Below are 26,938 nucleotides of genomic sequence, written 5' to 3' on the forward strand. Positions count from 1 at the left end.
AAACAAAACAGATTGGAAACAGAATATTTTTATTAGTTCGCTTTCAATTAGTGGATAACAATCATCAAGGTCCACCTACTAAGTAAATTGCTTAATCTAGCGGGGAATAGTGAAGCATTCATTAGAAACACAATACGAGGAGTTGAATGGATCATTAGTCACGCTTAAACTGTATCAGTGGTGGATAGGAAGGATTAGGTCAAATAATAGCACACCTACTTTCATACTCCATTAAGCGTGATAAATTTCATTTCTAAATACCGTCCAGCTAGCAAACAGTAAGAAGCATTTATAGGATTGGATCTAATGTAATATGGCTTCAGCAAGAATCGAAATGAAACTAAATGGAATGCTGAGGAATGATACTGTTTTATTGCATGATTCTTCATAGGCTAAAATACGGTGCGAATGATATTAAGAATATCCAAACACTAAATTAAAGGATAATATGCAGCAGTTTGATGATTTTCTTAAGTATATTTTGAATACATTTAAACCAGTAAATATCTCTAACATCTATTGAGTGTACATGTTTTTTTTTTTTTTGAGCAATCACGATTGTTTATTTGTTTATTGTTCTCATTTGACTGTTTTGATGTCCTATGATTTTATTTTCTCATCGCTTCCCTTTGCAGCACCACCGTCGGCCGGCCGCCTCACAATGCTGCTCCTCTAGCGAAAACCGTCTCCAGGTTACTTCCATATCCTACACATACACACGCATACATGCACACACCTGCACACACACACATATGTATACACACACACACACTCTCGCCTGCACACAGACAAAAACACACATGCACACACACATACACACACTTATACCTGCGCACAGACACAAGCACCCACTCATTCATATACACTCTCATGCCTGCATACAGACACAAACACACACACATACATACACATACCTATACACACACTCATGCTTCGACACAAATACACACGCCTATATACACGCACTCACGATTGCGAAAAACATAATTTGAATTCAAAAAGCCATAATTCAAATTAATTTATCTTTTATTATTATTATTATTACTATTATTACAAGGCCTGACTTTTAATCTCAAAATATCGTTTTGAAATGTATTAATTGAGGCAATGAGAAGCAAAGGAATGTAAGTGGGAAAATTAAAAATTTGGAGATAGGTAGTACAAATAGAAAGGGAAACTCCACTCTGTCCTGGCGCAAGAAATAGTGCTAGTAGTTCTGGAAGGTGCTGTTGTACAACATGATTTTTAAAAAAAATCAATAAAAGCCTACCTAGGATGTTATCCTTAAACGCGTTTTGCTCAAAACGTGCAGATATCAACTTACATACCTTTGCTTCTTACTTCCTCAATTGTGGATACATATAGTAGAGTAAAAATGCATGTTTCGTCGATTATCTTGCATTTTATTGATACAGTAAAACCTCTAAAGTTAACCACCCCTGTAAGTTTGATCACTTGTCTATCTTGACGATCAATTAGCACAAAATTTGGCTGAGAATCTTCTAGCAAGTCCTTTGCAAGTTGACCACCGGCCTAAGTTGACCACTAAAGTATTGCACCGAAAGTGGTCAACTTACACAGGTTTCACTATGTTTATTGAGCAATCACGATTGCTTATTGCTTTCATTTGACTGTTTTTGGCGTGCTATCATTTTATTTTCCCACCAGCACCCTCTGCCAGCACCACCGTCGACCGGCTCCTCACGATGCTGCTCCGATAGCGAAAGCCGTCTCCAGGTTGCATCCATGTTCTACACACACGCACACATACACCTACACACACATACACCTACACACACATACACCTACATACACATACACCTACACACATGCACATACACACATAAACACCTACACACACATACACAAACACATAAACAAACACATACACACACGCATACACTGAAGTGACAAAAGTCATGGGATACGTCTTAATATCGTGTAGGTCCTCCTTTCGCCCGGCGAAGTGCAGCAACTCGACGTGGCATGGACTCAACAAGTTGTTGGAAGTCTTCTGCAGGAATATTGAGCCATGCTGTCTCTATAGACGTCCATAATTAAGAAAGTGTTGATGGTGCAGGATTTTGGGCACGAACAGACCTCTCGATGATGTCCCATAAATGCTCGATGGGATTCATGTCGGGCGATCTAGTGGCCAGATCATTCGCTGGAATTGTCCAGAATGTTCTTCAAACCAATCGCGAACAGTTGTGGACCGGTGACATGGTACATTGTCATCCATAAAAATCCCATCGTTGTTGGGGTACATGAAGTCCATGAATGGCTGCAAGTGATCTCCAAGTAGCTGAACATAAGCATTTCCAGTCACTGTTTGGTTCAGTCGCACCAGAGGACCAAGTCCATGCCATGTAAAAACAGCCCACACCATTATGCTGCCACCACCAGCTTGAACAGTGCCTTGTTGACAATTTGGGTCCATGGCTTCGTGGGGTCTGCGCCACACTCGAACCCTACCATCAGCTGTTAGCAACTGAAATCGTGACTCATCGGACCAGGCCACGGTTTTCCATTCATCTAGGGACCAACCGATATGCTCACGTGACCACGAGAGTCGCTGAAAGCGATGTCGTGCTGTCAGTAAAGGCACTCGAGTCGGTCTTCTGCTGGCATAGCATAAGGAAGGCAAATTTCGCCGCACAGTCCTACCGGACACGTCCCTCGTACGTCCCACATTGATTTCTGCGGTTATTGGACGCAGTGTTGCTTGTCTGTTAGCATTCACAACTCTACGCAGACGTTGCCGGTCTCGGTCATTAAGTGCACGCGGTCGACCACTGCGCTGTCCATGGTGGGATGTTATGCCTGAAATTCGATACTCTCGGCACAGTGGACCTGGGAATGTTGAATTCCCTAACGATATCCGAAATGGCATGACCCATGCGTCTAGCTCCAACTAACATTCCGCGTTCAAAATCTGTTAATTCCCGTCGTGCGGTCATAATCACGTCAAAATCTCTTCACATGAACAACTTGAACATAAATGAAAGCTCTGCGAAAGCACTGCGCATTTATACCTGTTCTACGCGATGCTACTGCCATCTGTATATTTGCATATTGCTATCCCATGAATTTTGTCACTTCAGTGTACATACAGACACCTACACATACACACAAAAACATACACACACATACACACAACTACCCACACATTCATGCCTGCACACAGACACAAACACATATGCCTACACACACATACACATACCCCGCCCCCACGCACACACATTCATACACACAACTACCCACACACTTATGCCAGCACACAGACACAAACACACATGCCTACACACATACCCCCACACACAAACACACACGCCTACATACACACACTCGTGATTGCGAAAAACATAATTTGAATTCAAGATGTCAAAATTCAAATTATTTTTTTTTTAATTTTTTTCATTTTATTTATTGTGTGGAACTAATATTTCAGAAAACGAGACAAAGTTGAAAATGGAAAGTCAAGACTATTCTTTAATTTTCAGCGTGCTGGTCAGAGACAAGCAAGAGTTGTACATTAATATGTGTTCGTAAACACATTGAAATCACGTTAGGCCTATAGAGAACTGAAAGGATCACCCAGTGGTCTTTACACGACAGTCACTTCACTTCCATTCTCATCCCGAAGAGTTGAATCAACTTTTAAGTTGATTACGCTCATCGGGATAATGTCAAGTGTTAGTTCTACACACGAGTGAAGTAGTTAAGTCGACTCGGTTTAGCTTTAACAGCGTTGATGAAGCAACTGCTATAATAAATTTAGTTGATTAGAAACTGCTTGTGTGAACACCAGGACAAATCCCAAGAAACTAGTTGACAAGCATTTTTTTTTTCAAAAGGTCGATTCAACTAACCGCCGTGTGTGTAAGAAGCCTTACATACGCACAAAGCCAGAAATTGAAGGATACGAAAAAGGTCACATATTTAATACACAAAAACTATTTTACGCAACTTTCTTTTCTTTCTTTTTTTTTGGAGAGAAGTTTTAAGCGGCTGTTACTAGCTCTTATAAGCTAATAGACCGATCGCAACGAAAAACAAAGTAATAGAAAACTGTTTGCCAGAATTGCTCACCATTGCATCGGTTGACTCATTGCAAAGCATGCATTAGTACGGTCAAAAACAACTAGTTTTAAGCCTTTTCTGAAAAATAAATGTTGTGCCAAATTATCTTTGTGTTTATACTCTTCCACCTTGTGTTATTGTTTATTACCTTTATATATATATATATATATATATATATATATATATATATATATTCATCAATGAATCATCTCTTGGTTTTTCCCTACCCTTGGGGAGTACCCCCTGATGAGGCCCCACGGTATTTTGGGATTTTTTCATTTTTTCGTTCTTTTATCAAAATTTTTTTCCTTTCTTGGTTAATCCTTATATTGCTATCAAATTTGTTGTCTACCAGTATCATAGAGCCGCCTATGGCGCCTATTGAACTGAGTAGTGAAGTTCATTTTGGTTGACTTGTCCAGATCATAAATACAGTATATGATAGTGTTTCTCTTTTTATATATATATACATATATATATATATATATATATATATATATATATATATATATATATATATATATATATATATATATATATATATATATGGCATTGTGTACATTTATCGTAAGACCATTGCGTTTAAAACTATATGTACAGATACGATTCGTGGTTGCTGTTGTGTTTTTGGCATGTAGCCTCATTCAAATGAGGCAACGTAGTTGAATCAACTTTCGAACGGGCGGTTATTAGGAAAAGTATTCAGATAGAAACGTGAAAGAAGAACCTGTCGTTCTTCACACGGTGGTCAACTGTGCCTGGTGTGCCGTGCCATTAGGTACATGTTCCGCTACCATTTTCATCCCGATGAGTGTAATAGACTTTAGACAGAAAAATTGACAAACGTTAGCTCTACACACGAGTCAACTAGGTTCAGTTTTACTCAACTTTAGACTTAAACATCGACAAACGTTAGCTCTACACACGAGTTAACTCGGTTCAGTTTTAATCAACTTTAGACTTAAACATTGACAAACGTTAGCTCTACACACGAGTCAACTCGGTTCGGTTTCAATCAACTTTAGACTTAAACATTAACAATCGTTAGCTCTACACACGAGTCAACTCGGTTCGATTTTAATCAACTTTAGACTTAAACATTGACAAACGTTAGCTCTACACACGAGTCAACTCCGTGCAGTTTTAATCAACTTTACACTAAAAATTGACAAACGTTAGCGCTACACACGAGTCAGTTTTAACAGAGTTGTGGAGCAGATGTTCAAATAAATTCGGCTCATTTAAAGTGAAGTAGATACAACTAAGATGCCTCGTGTGAAGAAAATAAAAAATGCCAGTTAACTAGTTGACAGGCTTTTTTTTTTTTTTGAAAAGTAGATTGCACTAACCGCTTATGTGTGCAGGAGTTGTACAATCTTAGTCATTTTAAATGAAAGCAGACTGATAAAACTGTTACCTGCTCCTTGCGTTCGCGCGACTACTCGTTCACTCGGCTCTCCAGTACCCAAACTGTTTGATGCTGTCATGTACAGTTGATACCTCTTTCCACACCGCAAGTTGCCAAGAGTGTAGTGATCACTTTTACTACTTAGTTTCTGCTGTTGCCAATTGCCATCTTCGGATTTATAGTGCAATGTGTACTCTGCAAAAAGTTTATATGAATATTTATAAAACTGATGTTAGTTCACGTGTCTGTTTTCATTAAATTTATAAAATAAGGCATTTACCAGTAATTGCAGACTTGTCCTTGGGATCTTTCGGCCACTTAATTTCGATTGTTGATTTCGTTGCTTCTACTACTTGTACAACAGGAGAAGTTGGTGGAGCTGGAAATGAAACATATTACGAAGGTTTGGTAAAACAAAGGGTTTTGTCTTTTTTTTCCTCGCAGATATTTAGTGCAGGTAAGATTATACATTAAAAAGCAATAATGTAAAAATAACATTCTTAAACAGTATTTGTAAATGCTTGTTAAATTATTGATTACATTTTTCTCAATGTATCATTTATTTTAGCAGTTTTTTTAAAGAGCATAAAACGATACGTAGTTGAGATCGTTATTGAGATGTTACGTAGTTGAGGTCTGTTTGACTTTCGTGCAATAACATTTCATATTTTCACTTTAAGGGGGTTTGGGACACATTTTGAAATTTTTTTTTATTATTTACTTTAGAGTTTTGAAATTTTTTGCACTGATTCACCATTTGTTTAATAAGCGATCATAACATAAATATGAAAAAAAATATTTAAATTTAATTAGTTTTTTTTTTAAATGGGGTTATTTTAAATTGCTATAACTCAAAGTATTCTTGATCAATTTTCAATTTTTTTTAAATAAATCACGCACAAATATCTAAGCTTTAATTTTTATTCGGCGATTTTAAAAATATTGATTCAATAAAAAATAAAAAATATTTGAAGAAAAATTTCGAAAAATTCGAAGATACTTTTTTTTTTTTTTAAATCATAATTTTTGCAGTAAACGTTTTTTTTTCTTCAAATTCGCCGAATAAAACTTAAAGTAAACTGTTTGAAAAAGATATGCTCCAAGTTTCATTACTTTATCTTTATCGGTTCCTGACTTATAACAGTTTGAATGCAAGAAATCAGGAAAAATTGCATCATGGAGAAAAACGCGTTTATAGTTTTAAAGTTAAGTACACCTTAGTTAGGTGCATGCAACAAAAATAATTATATCTTTCGTTCTATTTAAGATAGAAACAATATTGAAACGTCCTCTTAAGCAGAAAAAAAGGAGTACTTTTTCACATGATAAAAAAAAATTGCAAAATTTGACGATTTTTGTGTCCCAGACCCCCTTAAGTAGAGCTGCATATCACACTTCACGGTCCCCCGTACCTACCATTATTTATGTTTGAACCGGTTGGATCGGCCATGAAAAGATCTATGATTTTCTTATCCAGAGCAGAAGCCGAGTATTCCTTGATCCATCAGCCGCATAATTATTGATTAACTTCGAGAACCTTGCGACCACGACATATTTAACGTGCCCCTGTCACCTTCACCACTAACAAACACGGATCTTTGACCGCCTGGTATAGATGGTCGGTTGCAAGTCGACGCCTTACCAATCAGGCCACCACGGCCTAAGTAAAGCTACTTCACCCTTTCAGTAAATGTGCCTTAAAGAATGATGATACATTTTTCTCGAAAACTTAAATAAATATATGGCGGAGTTCGCTATAGACAAATTACCTACTTCAAAGAGATGGTTTTAAAACACTATTTTCTGTTCATGGAAAATCTTAAAGTAATACTGATTGGCTTCATTTTGAAAAAAAATAAAATGGATAATATTGTTACGGATCCGGTGCACAGGAGATTTATTTACACTATGTACAGGAAAGATCGTTAACAATTGCTAAATTAATCATCAGCAATTAAGCAAATATCAATAAACACCGTTAACTCAACGGTTACACACACATTTACATCCACATACGAAAAACAAAACAGCGAAATGCCTCGCAATAAACAGAGCTAATACACTCTCAGTACAAATTCTCAATCGAGACTGACTTTTTATGCCGCGCAGGCTATTTATAAATCCTTGAAAAGTTTCCACAATGTTCCATTGAGAAGTTTCGATACTATTCTACAAATATCTCGTACTTTCTTTTTATTCATTCACAAATTTTATTAATGAAAAAAATAGGGGGACCGTATACTTCAGTCGAATGTCAGGGGGTTGTATATTCATTACAAGAAACTATTTACAGATTACGTTACTACAATAATTTAAGATGAAAGATAATGGAATAAACGCCCAAATTTAGCTAGATTACGACAAATTAATCACAAAAACTATTACTATTTACAGAATTTGTAACAATATGAAAGGAGAATTTAAAATAAAAAATAAATAAAGGTCGAAAATTTTAACAAATGAAAGCATAATTAAAAAGAATGGCGATAGGCATTGAGATTTCATTAATTGTAAATTGAAATTCTTCAGCATCAGTGCTCATTATCACATCTCAATGCGCGCAATTCTTGAAATCAAACAAATATGGCATTTTTTGTAAAGATATTCAATAAAGGATTAAGAAGAGGACACAGTTCAAGAGAAAATAGCAATAAAATTATTTTGTACCTGTTTCCAAAGTCTTTCCAACAATTTTAGGAGACTTTGGACCAGCACCGGCTGAGTTGAATGCTTTTACAACAATATCATATTTTGTGAAAGGTTGCAAACCGGTAATATATGTCGATTGTTGTTCACTTTCCTTTGATTTTTCCACCTGTTTATATGTATAGGCATCGACTGAAGAAGATTTCCGATACCCTATGTAGTATCCACGTATGTATCCGTTTACTGTATCTTCTGGTGGAGGCTAAAAGTAAATAAATTGATTTTTGTTAGAAATTACAATGAAGGTTTTATATTTTTTTGGGAAGCTGATGCCGAAATGCATTGTAAATGTGTTAAAATGTGCGACACATTGATAAAAAACAACTAAACTGCTCATTTTTTATGCTAGAGTTCTTTGATAAATATTATTATTTTTTACCTGAATCAGGTTTAAAGACTTGAATGCAGTTAGATGTAAATGTGAAAAATTCGAAACGAAAAAAAAAAAAAAATAAATAAAATTAAGAAAGAAAGAAAGAAAAACATAAAAATAGTGTGTACAAATATAAATTATAAGTTAAATTCGTGAGATACACCGCCAGCTCAGTAAATTCCAGCCGAGGACTGCAGTTTCGTGCTTATTAGCACTCATCAGCCCGGCATAGGAGTGACTGAGCTGGAGGTGGAAAACCTCTTAAGGAAGCCTAGAGTGCCAAACAAACTGGTAGCTAATACAGAATTAGCACTGACCAGACGAGTAATGGAAACAATGGTTCGGTTCAACTCGAATATTGAAGGCAAGGCAGGATTCAGTAAATTACCGCCCTATAGCCAGGGGTAAGGCAGAAATACGTGAAAGAGTTTTTCCACCTCCAGCTTAGTCACTCCTATGCCGGGCTGATGAGTGCTAATAAGCACGAAACTACAGTCCTCGGCTGGAATTGACTGAGCTAGCGGTGTATTTCACGTATTTCTGCCTTAGCCCTGGCAATAGGGCGGAAACTTACTGAATATAAGTTAAATTGTTTAGGATGAATAATCAAAGTATACTTTGATTTATATAACTTTTTAAAAAATAACTATTAATTTCAATGTTTCTGCAGCTACTTTGAATATATATTAATAAAATCAAGGAATAACTGTTATAAAATGTTAAATACAATATAATGATCATTTAGGCAAAATATTTAATATTACTATTACATTTTAATATAGAAGTTAAAATTGTTAGTTAGATTTTCCAACACACATAATTAAATAAAAATGACATATTTACATTCATTACCAGACATATGCACATTAATTTCCGGTGCATTATCCCGAATGATATCAAATACTAAATCTCCGAAGAACCGAAAAAAAAAGAAGATTAATTATTCAAATAATTGCATTACAGCTATTGTATATTTCATATTTCTAGCGAAAACGTGACTGTTCACAGTTTTAGTATGATTGTATTTTGTATTAAGTTACCGCCCTAAGCCATAGCTAAGACAGAAATAATTAAAATACACCACCAGCTCAGTTATTCCATCAGGCGTTAACTTACGGTTACCGCCGGTAACCGTAAGTAAGTTACCGGGCGGTAACTTACTACAAAATACCATTGCTTTGCCATCAATCTTTGAGTTGAATCGTGCCATTCCTGCGGTCACTCATCTGGTGTGCTAATTCTTACATTAGCTACCAGTTTGTTTGGCTCTCTTGGCTCCCTTAAGAGGTTTTTCGCCTCCAGCTCATGTGATTCCTATTCCGGGCTGATGAGTGCTAAAAAGCACGAAACTGCAGTCCTATGGTGGAATAACTAAGCTGGTGGTGTATTTTAAGTATGATTATATTTGTGAACACTCGTCTGGTCAGTGCCAATTCTGTATTAGCTACCAGTTTGTTTGAATCTCTTGGTTTCCTTTAGAAGTTTTCCAGCTCATGTGATTCCTATTTCGGGCTGATGAGTGCTAAAAAGCACGAAACTGCAGTCCTATGATGGAATAACTAAGCTGGTGGTGTATTTTAAGTATGATTATATTTGTGAACACTCGTCTGGTCAGTGCTAATTCTGTATTAGCTACCAGTTTGTTTGAATCTCTTGGTTTCCTTAAGAGGTTTTCCACCTTCAACTCATGTGATTCCTATTCCGGGCTGATGAGTGCTAAAAAGCACGAAACTGCAGTCCTATGATGGAATAACTAAGCTGGTATTGTATTTTAAGTACGATTATATTTGTGAGCACTCGTTTGGTCAGTGCTAATTCTGTATTAGCTACCAGTTTGTTTGAATCTCTTGGTTTCCTTAAGAGGTTTTCCACCTCCAGCTCAGTCACTCCTATGCCGGGGCTGATGAGTGCTAATAAGCACGAAACTGCAGTCCTCGGCTGGAAATGACTGAACTGGCGGTGTGTTTCACGTATTTCTGCTTTAGCCCTGGCTAATGGGCGGTAATTTACTGAATATGATTGTATTTGTTTTAATGTGATCATGACTCTTCAAATGCGGATAAGAAAAGCGGATTCTTTAACTTCATACGCGGAGAACATTAGATGCGGATAAGAGCTCTAATGTTACAATGAATGCATAAATGTGAGTTTCTGTTAAGTCATGGTATTGCATTGGATATATTTAAAACCCGTAAAACAACATAAGTATTTAAAATAAAACTCACTCAAAACCCTGTGATTTGAACATTTTTAGGAATATTTTATTCAACAAAACAATCTTTGGGACAAACATTGTTCTTTGCTTAAAAATATAAAAAGTCAATTTATGTTATTCTATATTGGTTAATTGTTGATTGGAATTTTAGCTTTATAAATTCAAAAATGTCATTAAAGTAGAAATGAAATGATTGATGCTTTTTTTTTCAAAGTAACATAAATAAAGAAAAGAAAGTAATAAGTAAACACATACGCACACAAATACGGAATGATTGAATTGGATAAGAGCTGTCAGTGAATTACTAAACTCCTTGATACAATACATTTTATTGCAATGAACACCTTCGGGTAATAAAAAAAGAACCTTTCACCGAAAAAAATTCAGTCGAAAATTGAAACTGAATTACCGCTTATTAATTAATTATAAATTTTTTATATTACCCGCGCAATATTGCAGCATTAACAACAGAATTTATATCTTTTTAAATTTCAAAAAGATATAATTTCCGATCACTAAATCCTATTTGTTTTATTTCATGCTATATCAGCCAAACAAAACTCAAACGATTCAATATTTTCTATTTGAAACGGGATATCATAGGGCATTAAAAAAATGTAAAATCTCAACACAAATATTATTATTGATTCTGAGAAATTGTTTATTGGAATGGAAAGTAAATAACATCTAGACACTTTGAAAAGGTTAAATGGAAATATATATGCAATAATGAAACGTTTCTGGAAGCAAAACAAACATGTGAATTCAATATATAATCATAAATTTCGCTCAAGATGATAACAGAAATTGAATCCAGAATGAATAGTTTTCTTAAATAAACACCAATACAACTGCGACTAATCGCATATAATGAAATATTGATATTTTCAAGTATTTATAGAATCAGAATTTTCATAAGCAGAATATTTTACGCCAATATTTATTATTCAAATCTTTAAATGATTTATGTATCTTTTATGTTTTTATTTTTCCAAAACTTTATTAAAAACTATTTTTCTTTATTTTTATTTGCATTTTGTTCAAGACAAGCCCTACACTACACAAAATCAAACATTGTGGTATATTTTACTTGCAAAATTTCTTTAGGATGTTATTTTCCTTTGGGGTCATTCCATAGAAATGTCAACCTCAACCTCAGAAATTTTTTTTCAACAAAGCCCTAATTGTGACATATCATTTCATTCAGCATACTTTCTAGCACATTAATCCAGTAACAGTTTGCAAAAATTTCATTCGGTATTTTTCTTCTGGCTCTAAACGTGCGAGGTTGTAGAAAAGGCTTAAAATACGCTAAAAACATGCGTCTAAGTTTTCTTGTGTAACGTAAAAGTTTTTGCAAATTTTTAAATGAACTATTTTTATTCTAAAAGATTAGATGTTGGCCCAATAAAATTGACTGTTCTTTTTGCATACATTATAAGATAAGTATTTTAATTAATTTGGTTATTTCACAGAAAATATTTACGTTACGTTAGTCACGAAAATGAACTATTTTCTGCATAAAAACTAAACCAGATGATTAAACCAAACATCACTTTTTATTTTCTTACATCTATGTCAAATCTACTTAAAAAGTACAAAATATTTATTTTTGTATCAGTAGATATAAAATAATTAGTGTGACTAACGTAACATTTGAGATGTGACTAACGTAACAGTTTGCATGTGACTAACGTAACATTTTAAAAATGACTGCTAATATTTAAAAGTTATTTAATTTAATGTACATTTTCATGAACAATTTTGAATAAGTAGGCATTCTATATTGATAAAAAATATAAAGGGTGAAAAATACCAGTAATATTACATTGTAGACCTTCTGTCTATTTAGAAAAATACTTTTTTAAAGGTCTTTAAAAATATACTTTCAATTTAAAGAATTATTATTCAAAAAAAAGGGCGAGTAAAGCAAAATGAGTACTCTGCTGAATGTGCGTGCATTCAACGCAAGAATCCAAGCTAAATAATTAAGAAAATAGAAAGCAGTTTTAACAAAGAAGAACGTCTATTTTTTAGAAGATACATCTCCACCTATTATTAAAATGAAGTAATGGCAGCTCGTTGGAAAACATTTGAAGATGTTACATGATACAGTGAGAATAAGCACTGCTGCCATATATTTCAGAAAATGCAAGAATGATCATTTAGAAATTCAAACATTTGCGGTGATATCCGGAATTAAAATTCATTCTGCAAAAATGTTTGAATATTTTTTTTTCCAGTGTTACATTTTGATTCAGAATGCACAACACAATTCGTTCGATGAATCAGTAAACCTTAAAAAATAATATGCCATTGAAAAGTACTAGGAGTTTCTTATGACGATAACTAGTATATCTGCAGAATGCTAGAATTCGGCGAAACTATCAACTTGAATAAAGTTAATTTTTTAAAAGAGAGATATATATAAGATTTAATTAGCCCAAAATGATGTTATTCAGTTTACAAAAGCAGTTTTTATTTATTTACTTTTTTTTCGCCCATTCAAATTGAGTTAATTGAACTGAATCCTTCCATTCAATTTTTTACACTAATGTAGAAAAAAAGTAAAGAAAGAACCATAATGCAACGCAAAGGAGGTTCCTAAAAAGTGTAAAAGTAATATAAGAGCAAAAGATTAATTACAAAAAGTTTTTTATATGCATTCATTGCTTGTTATCCGATGGTTACGTTAGTCACGTTACGTTAGTCACACACAGTTTTTCGTAAACGCACCATTAAGGGCTAAAAAAGATTTATGTGTAATAAATCTGTAGTATATTTTTAAAAATAGACTGTTTACCTCTTACAAATATATCGGCCAATGTTAAATGCCTGCGTAACTTTCAGAAAAATTTGCCTCGTAACATAAGCATTGTTTCTCAGGGTTGCAAAAATGTTACGTTAGTCACGATGCATTTTTCGGCAAAAAAATACCTGCCAGTGCTTATTTTGCTTCAAATTTTTGGTAGAAATGAAAAATAGTCACTTTGTACATTTTAAATCTGCATATTAAATTAAAAAACATTTATTTTTACTCCCGGTGTAAGTAAAAAGAGTAAGAAAATCAGCTGCGAATGTTACGTTAGTCACTATGGAATGACCCTTTGCTAAAAAATATATGATTTTTTTCTTTCTTTTATTAGCAAAATATATTGAATGATTTTAAGCTGAAGAATTTTGAAGATGGCACTTTACTGATTCGCTTGCTATATACAGGGTCTTCCATTTTAGCAAAATATTTAAAAATGAGTAAAAAAATACACAATTTAACTTTTTAAACGGGCTCCAGGTCCCCTAACTTATATTTAAGGAAATAATCTCTATTAAAAACAATTCCAACCCTAAAAGTTTGAAATAAGTACGACCAATATTCACCGAAGTATGAAACGCAGCGTTTTGTGACTCACATCACTTTACAATCGCTGTCAGTAACAGTTTTTGGGGGAAAATATAGCAGTCAACAAGTGTTTAAAATATATATGTGTGAATAGAGTGGTTTTTCAAACTGTTCGAGGTTTTTCAGTGTGTTTTTGTGTATCACGGCATAACGTTTGAAATGAATTTTTGAATAGCAATAAAAAATATAAATACTTATTTTTTTTTTCTTTGACAACATGTGATTCTTCTGAAAGGCGATAAGTTCCAATATCTTATCCTCTGTATGGTCCCTTAAAACTTCAAACATTTTATATCTCCTTGTGTTTTGGTCGCACAAGTGTTTTGTGTCAGTAATAGTTTTTAATGGAGATTTTTTCTCTAAATATAAGTTAGGAGTCCTAGGGCCCGTATAAAAAGTTAAATTTTGTATTTTTTGACTCATTTTTATATTTGCTTTAAACTTTCAATATTTTAACTCCACACCTGATTCTGAACATTTTTGCAATTGGAAGTATGTATCTAGGACTAACAGTTGAGGAAATAGAGGTCTTGCAGGTTAAAACGGAACACCCTGTATAGACGATTCTCCAAAAAAAAAAAAAAAAAAAAAGGCTTTCAGCAGACGACCCAAGAATATTTTTGGGAAAGCAGTATACAACATTACATTTGTATGTACGCATGTAAAAAAAATCGGCAATTTCATCAGTTTTATTTTAGTGTGATGCATACATAATGCAATTGAGGCAGCTAGAAGCAGAGGGATATAAGTGGACATTTTCAAGTTCCGAGTAAAACGCATTTAAAGTTGCGGCCATAAGTAGACTTTCATTGAAACGTTTTTCTCAATCATGTTGTATAGTAGCCCCTACCAGGGCTACTAGAACTCTTTCGTCTCTCAAGACAGAGGGCAGGTTCACCTACCATTTGTACTGGTTATGTCCAAATTTTATTTTTGGCGCTTACATCCCTTTGCTGCTTACTGCCGCAATTCACCTTAGCTTTTATAAAATTATTATACATATATTATGTCATAGTGTGTGCTTTTTCATCATACGTAAACTCACCTTCCATGAAACTTTTATAGATTGTGCTCCAGTTGAGTGAACTTGAACTTCCTTAGGTGACCCAGACGGTGCTGCAAATATAAAAGAGAAAAATATCTCGATTTCATAAGAGATCATAAGTTTCATATTTCATACAGAAACACCCGCAATATGACGCCAATATTAGTCTGCAAATTTACAAAAATAAACAATGGAAATTACTGATGTGTAATTAATGTACCAAAAAATGAAGTTTTTAAAAATCCTATGCCATACATGATACCTGCTACTGCAATTTCAGATGCATAACCAGGAGACATATCCTCATAAAAGTATGCCTTTTGCATTTACTATTACGGCTTTCAGATCATCTTGATTTCATTTTCTCCAAATGATTTAAGGGGTTTAACACTTAAGAATGTAGTCTTCGTTTAAAAATCTACGTCGTCACAACCTTTGTCAGGATAGTATTTGAACTAAGTGTCCTCACATGTAGTATAGTACGACCGCGAAAAAATGACTCTTGTCAATCATTTGGGAAAACGAGTCCATTCCTTAAAATAGGTAGGGAAGGAAGAAAGGACGCGTGTCTTAATTTCTACTTTAGCGACATTTAGGCGATATGAAAAAAAAAGGTACTCCTAGTATATTTTCATCATCCGAATATTTAGACCTGAAATGTTTAAGTTGCAGCAACAACTGCATTGAGTTGGCGAAAAAGTAAAAATATTGCAACCTTACTTTCGCCGATATTCAATTGAAAATAATTATAGAAGGCGTAGCTGACTCTGACCGATAGCTGCTAAAAGAAGTAAAACCAAGACGCATCCACTTACATAGGTGTGAACTGTCCAATGATACATCTGCCTTGACCGCACAAAATTAAAATGTTTTACCACTTTGGCTAATTTCTTAAATTCCAAGGTGACATATTCAAGCTCTATAACCAATGACGGACTTGCAGATTCCGTTTTTCAAATGTCCTCTCCATATCGCCATTTTACGAAAATGGACACTTCTTAACCCATTAACGCCCAAATTATTTCTGCCGAATATATTTTAACGAATCTAATAATTTTGACTTATTATTGTCTCTTGAGAGTATATAACCTAAAATCAAAACATATTTTAAATTTATTTTAAAATTACAGCCTGTCCTCATTTGAGGACGCTGGGCTTTCAGGGATATAAAATCTTCTTTGTAGAAGAAGTAAATGAACTTTGTTTTAACATGCAAAAATGTGTGATTTGCATCTTATTTTAAGTTTTTTAAAAGAATTTCTTAAAATAATATTTAAATAGCTATACAACATGCACTCTAAATAAAAATTATAAATTGCAAAATTAATTCATCCTCAAAAACTGCACCAGATGACAAAGAATTTTTAGCTGATTGACCTCTTTCTACACGATTGCTTTGACTCTTTTTCAGATAAGCCACAGCGATTTTACGTCGAAAATCCTTGATAGATAGTTTGTTTCTTAGTGTCCTTTTTGTTGCAGAGTCTTATACAAAATATAAGCATTTACATCTGCCATGTCTACCATTCGGGTAAACAAACACCAATACCATTTCTTTCCCCTTATGGATATTGTGTGTTTTTCCAAGTACCAGTCATGCTGATCAACATCTCCCATAAACGTGTTGTATTCTCGTATTATCTTTGGTTGAGGGACAGACACTCTTTCTTTTTAAAGGGTGTAAGAATTACGGCTCATGCTTTTTTTTACTAAATCAATCCCCAAGTCCTCATGGTCGGACCAGTAGTCTCTTTCACTAGGCACTACGTAGTATCCAGAAAATATTAAAAATCCTATAAATTTCATCAAATCATTTTTAGATAGAGCATAGTCCGGAATATTTTTTATTTCAGCAGCAAACCTAAGGGTTTCCCTTAGAATGAAGTCATAAACTTCTGGAGTAAAAAATTTTTCAAATGTTTCTAACTTAGTTGCCATATGTCTGTGTCGTCCCCTAAAAATTCATTTGCTTTTATTTCTTCTTTCAATTTTGTGTACTGTGGTTGAGTTTTTATCCAATTAACTTTTTTCTTCTTTTCCTTGTATTTTTTTTTTTGGTTGGTGGAGGCATATCATAGTTCCCTTCTACATCACTGTCGTCTTTATCTGCAATTTCAATCTCCACAGTACCAGTGATATCAGATATTTCCGGTAAATTTGTGCCTTCATCATCAATATCCTCTTCATCTGTGAGCTCATCAACTTCAGGGGGAATTGAAATTATGTCTGCTTCAATTTGTTCTGAGAACAAATTTCGTCAGCTTCTTCAATTGTAAGAAATTTACGAGGCATACTATTTTATAATATTCGCGAGTAATTGGGATAAATCTGAAAATAAAAAGAAAACTTATTTTTGACGTCTAAGGTGTTTTAAATCTAAACAGAATGCAAATATGTGCTTAAAACCTCCAATCAAAGAAGAATAATTAGCGTCGGAAAAATTCTTCTGATTTTGCCTTTAACGCCCAGCGTCCTCAATTGAGGACAGCATTATGTTATGTAATATATAAAACAAAAAATGAGCAGGAAAAGATTTAATTATATTTTATATGTTCAATACAACTCTAAAGGAAGGCAATTATAAATAATGTTAAAACTTACCTTGATAACTTTCGGTGTAAAAATTCAAAAAGAACAGGCACATGTAGCATTAGAAAAATCGAAAAATGACGATCCGAATAACAACACTAAAAAATAACCGCAAAAATGTGGAACTGGAATAGAATATCTATAGTGCTGTCATCTACCCTCAGAATAATGAAATTACAGTTTTAAGTTAGTTATAGAGCTTTTAAATAATGATTTATTGGCTTTCCTCAAGCGAGGACACTGGGCGTTAATGGGTTAAATAAGGCGGGGAGAAGGGACATTTCTTCTCAGTCAGACTTAAAGAACAACCTTGCAATGCACATTTATGAAAATTTAACTGCTTACACATGACTTTGGTTTTTAAAAAATAAACTTCGGTATATAAGATATGATATGCTAGATGAAAGACATTCAAAAAAGATGTAGCGAAAGAAATAAAATATCAGTTGAGCAATAATACTCACCATAATGCATGTAGTAATTAAAAAAAAAAAAAAAAAAAAAAACGAGTAAGTTATGGATCTATCTCTTTCGATAGACTACATTGAACGTTCCAGATTTGGAATAAGTATGTTAAAATTTTCTCGCATCTGTGAATGGATTTTTACAAGCTGACGTGCTAGCGAAAGCACATCCTACGTGTCAATATGTTAGGCTTACTGTCAGACTTAGACAATCAGAAGATTTGATTTTTTTTCAAAGATTTGGGTTCGGAAAACTTATTTTCATCACAATTCCAACAACGTATTTAGCAATCTTGAGTGCTGACCTAAAGGAAACTAGTGTTGCAAAACGCGGAAGAAGTGAATTGGCGTTTTTACTTTAAATGCAAAATTAATTTCTTTCAGCTTGTGACGGATGTATACAGTTTAATGACGAAAAAAAAAGAGCGGCAAAGATTTTTTTTACCACAGTTTCTTTTTAATTTAAAGATTCAATCTGAATTAAAAACTTTACCTTCCAAATTTTTTTACATTAAGCGCTGGCATCTGCAATCTTTTGCCAAAAAATTAAATAATTTTGTATCATTGTCAACATAGAGGCACGAAAAAGAAGCCACAAATTCAAAGTGTTTTTCAAAAAATGCAACCGTCAAACCATGTATTGGTAAACGAGTCAGAAAAACAGCTGACTTTCATAATAATTGTAATTTTTCCTTAAAATAGAAAAAATAGCGAAAAATTTGGGTAAAAACATCATTTTAAATAAACTTCCAGTTGCAGAAGTGTACTTCAGGTGAACTTTTCAGCAGATAACATTTTTTTTAAATAACTTGAACTCTAAAGTAAAGTAAGACAAAACAACGTTAGAAGAAGCACAAATTTGTAAATTACAGCAGACACGTGTTTCGGCGTTACAGGGAACGCCTTTTTCAATGCAAAAAATAATGAGCTTATGGATGAAAAGACATCCGACAAAAGGTCACGCGACAACGCCGAAGCACGTGTCTGCTGTAATTTACAAATTTGTGCTTCTTCTAACGTTGTTTTGTCATACTTTACTTTACTGTTCTGCACAAAGGCATTTATTTATTTATCTTAACTTTAACTCTGCTTCTAATTGTCATAGAACAAGAAGAAAAACGGTTTTAGAAAGAGAAATATTTGAATTTAAGGTTATTTGAATTAAGGATTTTTTCACAATTTTTTTTTTGACCCAGATAGTCAAAAAATGCGATTTTCAATGTAGGCAGTCACCTTAAATAAGTTATATTTAATCTCGCTTACGCAAGCTAAACATTGATTTTAGTCTAACAGTTTTTAAACAAAACATGTACTTGACATTCTTTTCTACGCATTAAAGCCTAAGAGTGCTGGGAATTATCTTAAACAGGACATTACAGCATTTCATGAGCACCTGCTAGATGATTTTGAATATATTATAAATTCAAACATCTACGTATCTTCTTTTGTTAATAAGAGCTCAGAACCTCTTCATTTCCGATGCATTTGAATACGGAATGAACACTAAATCGCAATTAATTATTAACACTGAAATCTGCATCTTACATAACCTGGAAAAGTATCTCTCTTACATCTTTTAAAATGCAGCTGACAGATTTCATATCTCTCAAGTTTTAATTTCGTTGCCTTGGAAGATTCGAAATTTCCTCAAATTGATAATAACTCGGAAATATATTGCTACGTAAGCAGGGTATTTCGTGCGGAAAGTACGAAGCTTCTTATTTTGCCAAAATATTTCATTAAAATGTTTCTGAGATCTATTCATTATCTAGGAGTTTTGTTAAAGCGTGTGTATTATGGTTAATGGCATTTTTATCGGTATTTGGTATTTTCTGTTATATAAACAGGTTTCATAAAATAATTTTATATCCGTTCGGACTGTTTCTTTTTTTTTTACCTTGTTTACTTTAGAACTGATAGATTCGATGCCGAATCGCATCTTTCATGTTATAAAAAACAATGGCGGCTTCACCAAATATTGAATAACTATGTTAGACTATATAACGAATAAATACCTTTGTGCTGAAGATTCAAAAAATCAATAATCCAACGTCATAAAGCACGAAAAATGCAGAAAATTGTATATCTATTTATATTAAAATATTTCTGCAATTTTTGTGCTTTATGACGTTGGATTATTGATTTTTTGTATGTTAGACTATTTTCTTTTAGACCATTAGTATCTGCTAACTATGTTGACCACTGTATTTGGAAAAAACGGTTCGTGTCTTATAATTTTGTCCATTATGTTTTTATGTTTTTTCATTAAATTGTAGGAAAATCTCATGATTATAAAACAATTATATATGAATTTCACTTTCTTTTAATTCTGTACCTTGTGGCATGTTTGTAAATGCGTGAAATCGGTTCTGACGTCATAACAACATGCAGAAGATTTGCATATTGCACATTATTTTCGAAAAAAGATGGTGTTTTTATGAAAATATTACGGTCTTATAATTTTGTCCATGGTATTTTTATTTATTTTTTTATTAATCTCTATTAAAATATCATTTCTGTAAAACAATTACGAGTGATAACAGAATAAATTTATGTTTTTGACGTATTTGATAAAACATTTTGAAGCTCTGAATCTTATCTTTCATTATTTTTCAAATTGGATAGGTGTCTTATAAATATGTCCACCACTGTACATATATATTTGAATTTTAATGAAAATTGTTAATATCTACTACTTTTAAAATTTTGGTTTTAATCATTTCATAAATACAAGTGTTAGTAAATAATTTAATTTTATACCTTTAGATCCAACATGTTTGCAAACTTTTAATGCTACCACCAGCTCATTAGATGAAAAAAATTGTACATCTATACAATTTTAATATAATAAATATAAATTGGCAAAATTAATTATTAACACCCAGTATACCTTATGTCAGTTTCGTATATGTTAGAAATTTCATGTGCGCCTTCTGCCTTAAAACTCCTTTCAGAACTAAACTCTTTCAGGAAGAAATGCCCACATATTTTTGTAATCCTCATTCTAAAACTCATTTAAAATTTATTTTACATACATACATTTATATTTGATTTTTAAATAAAATAGTTAATATCCAATAGTTTTAAAACTCTGGTTTTAATCATTTCATAAAAACAATTGGGAATAAATAATTTAATAATGGACCTTAAGATCCAATATGTTTGCAAACTTTTTATGCTACCACAAGCAATATTAGATGAAAGATAAATTACATCGATGAAATTTTAATACAATAAATATACATTGGTAACATCCATAATTAACACCCAGTATGCCTTACGTCAGTTTCGTAACTGTAAGAAATGTCATCTGTGCCCTTCTGCCCTAAGACTCCTTTCAAAACTAAGCTCTTTCAGGTAGAAATAATAGCATACTATTGTGATCCTCATTTTAAAACTCATTTGAAATTTATTTTACATACATACATTTATATTTGCCTTTTAAATGAAATTGTTAATATCCAATAGTTTTAAAATTCTGGTTTTAATCATTTCATAAAAACAATTGGGAATAAATAATTTAATAATGGACCTTAAGATCCAATATGTTTGCAAACTTTTTATGCTACCACAAGCAATATTAGATGAAAGATAAATTACATCGATGAAATTTTAATACAATAAATATACATTGGTAACATCCATAATTAACACCCAGTATGCCTTACGTCAGTTTCGTAACTGTAAGAAATGTCATCTGTGCCCTTCTGCCCTAAGACTCCTTTCAAAACTAAGCTCTTTCAGGTAGAAATGATAGCATACTATTGTGATCCTCATTTTAAAACTCATTTGAAATTTATTTTACATACATACATTTATATTTGCCTTTAAAATAAAATTGGTAATATCAAATAGTTTTAAAACTCTGGTTTTAATCATTTCATAAAAACTATTGGGTGTAAATAATTTAAAAACAGACCATAAGATCCAACATGTTTGCAAATTTTAATGCTACCACAAGCAATATTAGATGAAAAAAAAATTTACAGCGATGAAATTTTAGTACAATAAATATACATTGGTAACATCCTTATTAACACCCAGTATGCCTTACGTCGGTTTTGTAACTGTAAGAAATGTCATCTGTGCCCTTCTGCCCTAAGATTCCTTTCAAAACTAAGCTCTTTCAGGTAGAAATGCCCGCATACTTTTACGATCCTCATTTTAAAACTGCGTTCGATAAGATAATTTGCCAACGTTTCTGTCACCTGCAATAAATGTGGAGCTCTTTCTACTTGTGTAAACTTCACGTTTAATTAAGGAACGCATGTGACTAAAGGACTTAGCGGAATGTTCTTAGGAGGCTGAAGTTCGCTAACTTCGGAAAATTATACATAAAAGGAGCTGGTTTCGAGAAAGTTGATCCGTTGCATTTTCTACGGATGCGTTAAAACTTGTGCTATTTTGGTATATTTTTAGGACACCAAAATGGTGAATGAAAGTCTTAGTTTTTGCAGTTATGTATTTGTTTTTTGCGTGACATGTATGGAAAAAAAAAGTAGGTTATTAAAAGAATTTGATTTAAAAATCACCACGTGTCTAAAACGGGTGAAAATTAAAAAAAATAATTTGAATTTTAACATCTTGAATTCAAATTATGTTTTTCGCAATCACGAGTGAGTGTGTGTATATGTATGTAGGCGTGTGTGCTTGTGTGTGGGGGGTATGTGTGTTTGTGTTTAGGGGGTATGTGTATGTGTGTGCAGGCATGTGTGTTTGTGTCTGTGTGCAGGCATGAGTGTGTGGGTAGTTGTGTGTATGAGTGTTTGTGTGCGTAAGGGCGGGGTATGTGTATGTGTGTGTAGGCATACGTGTTTGTGTCTGTGTGCACGCATGAATATGTGGGTAGTTGTGTTTATGTGTTTGTGTGTGTATGTGTAGGTGTCTGTATACGTGTGTGTATGTGTTTGTGTGTGTATGTGTAGGTGTCTGTATGTATGCGTGTGTGTATGTGTATGTGTGTGTGTATGTGTTTGTGTGTGTATGTAGGCGCGTGTGCGTAGGATATGGATGCAACCTGGAGACGGTTTTCGCTATCGGAGCAGCATCGTGAGGAGCCGGTCGACGGTGATCGCTCGTGATCGCTCAAAAAAAAGTAAATAAAAAATAAACACAGGATATGTGTGTGTGTGTAAAGACGTACGATATAAGTAAAACTTTGTACACAGAAAAAAGTTAAATTGTTCATTAAACGCTTTTTAATAGCATAGGTATTGTTCATCACTCATTTAATTGCATAAAATTATATACCTATGCAAAACCAATTTGCCAATTTTGTTTTAAACTGCTACCGAGAACAGCAGAAATTCGAATTTTCAAATGGAAAGATTTTTTTCGAATGAGTCATTTGATAAATGCAAACTGTTGGATCGAATTGAACCATTAACTAGCGAGACAGTAGGACTTGAACCTTAGGTTGGCCTTATTTGGAACACTTATCTTAAGGTCACTTTAAAAAGTATTTTTTTCTAGCGTGAAAATCATTGCCTAAACTACCGAGTATTGTAATGGATCTAAATTGAATACATATACAATTGTTTTATAAGCGTTTTTTTTCACGGAAGGGTTTAGTAAAGACACAAGAAAGACATATTGTAAACCAAATTCAAGTAATATATCCGTTTAAAAGTGATAAATGTAATAAAATGCATTTATGAGAATTTATAGCCCTACCAAAAAGATCATATATATATATATATATATATATATATATATATATATATAATATATATAATATATATATATATATATAATATATATAATATATATATAATATATATTATATATATATATATATATATATATATATATATATATATATATTTATATATATATATATATATATATATATATATATATATATATTAATATAATATATATATATATATATATATATAAGAATCCAGAGCTCATCAGCCGTGGAGGATTCATTAATTATGGTCAAAAGACCAAAAAATTTAACTATGAACTAGAAGGAGAATGTTTTAAGCTCCAGTACATGCAATATAGAGTAACATTGGGGCAAAAGCACCACTTGCTAAACTAAAAACAATAAACTAGAGCTCAAACCTGAAAGGGTTTTTAACCTGTTTTAGGTTTGAGCTCTAGTTTATTGTTTTTAGTTTAGCAAGCACCACTTGCTAAACTAAAAACAATAAACCTGAGCTCAAACCTAAAAGGGTTTTAACCTGTTTTAGGTGTTAGTTTTTTAACCCTGTATATATATATATATATATATGTTTTGTGGTGTGTGTGTGTATCATGACGGAGAACGTATAAAGATAAATTCTAAACTGAATGAACTATTTTTTCCCTCATAATTAATAGCATACATAAGTAGAATAGTTTTTCTCTTTTCTTTTTCATCAATTTGTTAATGCTCTAGATATACAAAGAGGTCTTAGAAATATTTCCCCAAACCTACCTTCCTCCGCCGTAGTCACGTTGACCACTTCACTCGGGCTGCTGTGCCCCAGCGCATTTTCCGCAACAATGCGCACGAAGTAGAGAGTGAGGGGTGAGAGGGCTCGCAAAGTGGCCGTCTTCTCAGCCCCCGGAAACTATCAGCTGAGAGGTCTGTCCATTCCAACTGCTGTCTGGAAATAAATCCGAGCCATTAATCTTGAGTAAAGACTACTTTAAACGCGTTTTAGCGGGGGTAGCGTCTCACAGATTATTCGCAACTGGTATTTAAATAGGGGTCTTTTGGGTTTACAGTTTCTCGTGAAGAACACATGACCTACTTTTAGGTTTATAATTTCGTTTTAGCTTGTTGTGAACTAAAAAACCGAGAAGAGGTGCAAAGTTCAAAAAACTGGGATCGGTTTCTAAATCAGATCAATTTTATCTATATAAACCGTTAAAGCAATAAATCATGTGTTTATTATCGCTAAAAATAATAATAATGCTAACAGTAACAACCGTAATAATAATAACAATAATAATAATAATAATAATAATAATTGCAATAAGAATACTAATAATATTAATTGTATTACCAATAAAACTAACAATACTAACAGTAATAATTGTAATAACAACAACAACAACAATAATAATAATAATAATAATAATAGGTCGAGGTACTAAGAATTATTTTTTTGATGCAACTAATTCAAAGACGTCTTTCTTAGGATAAAATACATTTTTGATGAAGAAGTCCACTTTTGCTCACGAACAAACCATCTTATATTGACATGAAGATTATATTTAAGAAAAGTTTTTTCCGACGGTTTTGAGTAACATTTTTTTTTTTTTTTTTTTTTTTTCACCATTCCAAGATTTTCTTATCACTTTCGTTTCCTGCATCTTAACTTCTTCTATTTGTTCTAAAAGCGTAATATAATGCATTATATTTCACTTTTTTATCTTATTTGTTTTCAATATTTGTGTGTGTAACACTTTAATTTGCATCGTTTATAATATTGTTTTATTGTAATAGCAATGCCAATTATAAAGCCAGAATCATATCTACTTTTTTATAATGTAAAATAAAATTTAAAAATCTCACCACTTTATTCAATTAGGCATCTAAAATAGAGCGTAGGAAATAAAACAGCATCAATTATTTTTTCGTTACTTTCATTATTACTGAAACATAACTCGCGATAGGTCATCAGCTCTCCGTGTTGCTTAATTTCTGTCTGAAAACTTGTCTCAATAGCTGTCGGTGACTTTGCTGAGTTAACAATGTTAACTTAATTCTTAAGGACAGACATTTTTCTTTCGAAATTATACGCAATGTTAAGACATAAGCGTTTCCAAACTAGAATACAAGTGCAAACTGTGTAAAATAATAAATATTTCTATTTGTTACAATGTGCATTTAAAATGGGTGACTTTTATACACTTTTATACATAGCAGAAAGGTAAATAAAAATTCTCTTAATTTTCTATATTCGACGAATGACAGTTCACGATTTTAGCTGACAAATTATGCAGTGAGAAATAAAGTGATGTAATTGGCAAAATAAAAAAAAAATGAAGAAATACAGTACAAATGGTAGATTAACCTCTCCTCTGCCTTGGGGTAAGAGATCGTACTAGTAGCCCAGGTAGGAGCATGCTTTACAGCATGATTTAGAAAAAAAAATCAGTGAAAGTCTACCAAGCCCCCCGAAACTTTAAACGCTCTTTACTCAAAACTTGAAAATGTCCACTTACATCCCTTTGCTTCTCACTGCCTCAATGGGGTCGTTTCCAAAATTTTATAAGTATTTTTTTCTGAAAGAGTATGCTTAAAAACATAGAATCTGACCATTTTTAAAATAATTTCTTTAAGTTTAATATTAAAAAAAAAATTACTTAAATCGGTGCTCTTTCATCGTTTAACGCTTCTGCCGATGACATCACAAATGATGAAATGCCATTCACGGTCCAAAATATTTAATTCGCATCTTTACTCCCGTGTATTGGCAACGATAGGGTTGGCAGCAAGCGTAGACCGCAATTTAAATTCGTTGCTTGATTATCATAACATAGAAACGTAGTAGAAAGATGCGGCAAAGTGCATCATTATTTGTCACGTCATAAAGACCACGCCTTGTTTGAAAAATCGGACATTTTAAAAACTTAATTTAAAAAAAACTGTTGGGAAAATAAAAGTATTTTCTGGGTCCATGTTATTTTTTTGCTCATTCGATCCATTTCAATGAC

General features: G+C 32.9%; 1 protein-coding gene across 1 annotated transcript in view; it reads right to left on the minus strand.

The window, feature by feature from the left end:
* Nucleotides 1-26,938, minus strand: part of LOC129222453 (cell adhesion molecule DSCAM-like) — a 207,010-nt gene that overhangs the window by 33,955 nt on the left and 146,117 nt on the right. The window contains 6 exon segments of the mRNA XM_054856967.1: nucleotides 5,501-5,686; nucleotides 5,772-5,870; nucleotides 8,159-8,399; nucleotides 15,231-15,301; nucleotides 24,708-24,837; nucleotides 24,839-24,879. Coding sequence (XP_054712942.1) covers nucleotides 5,501-5,686; nucleotides 5,772-5,870; nucleotides 8,159-8,399; nucleotides 15,231-15,301; nucleotides 24,708-24,837; nucleotides 24,839-24,879 — 768 coding nt within the window.

This window comes from Uloborus diversus, chromosome 5, assembly GCF_026930045.1.
Source record: "Uloborus diversus isolate 005 chromosome 5, Udiv.v.3.1, whole genome shotgun sequence".
In the NCBI taxonomy this organism is placed as follows: domain Eukaryota; kingdom Metazoa; phylum Arthropoda; class Arachnida; order Araneae; family Uloboridae; genus Uloborus; species Uloborus diversus.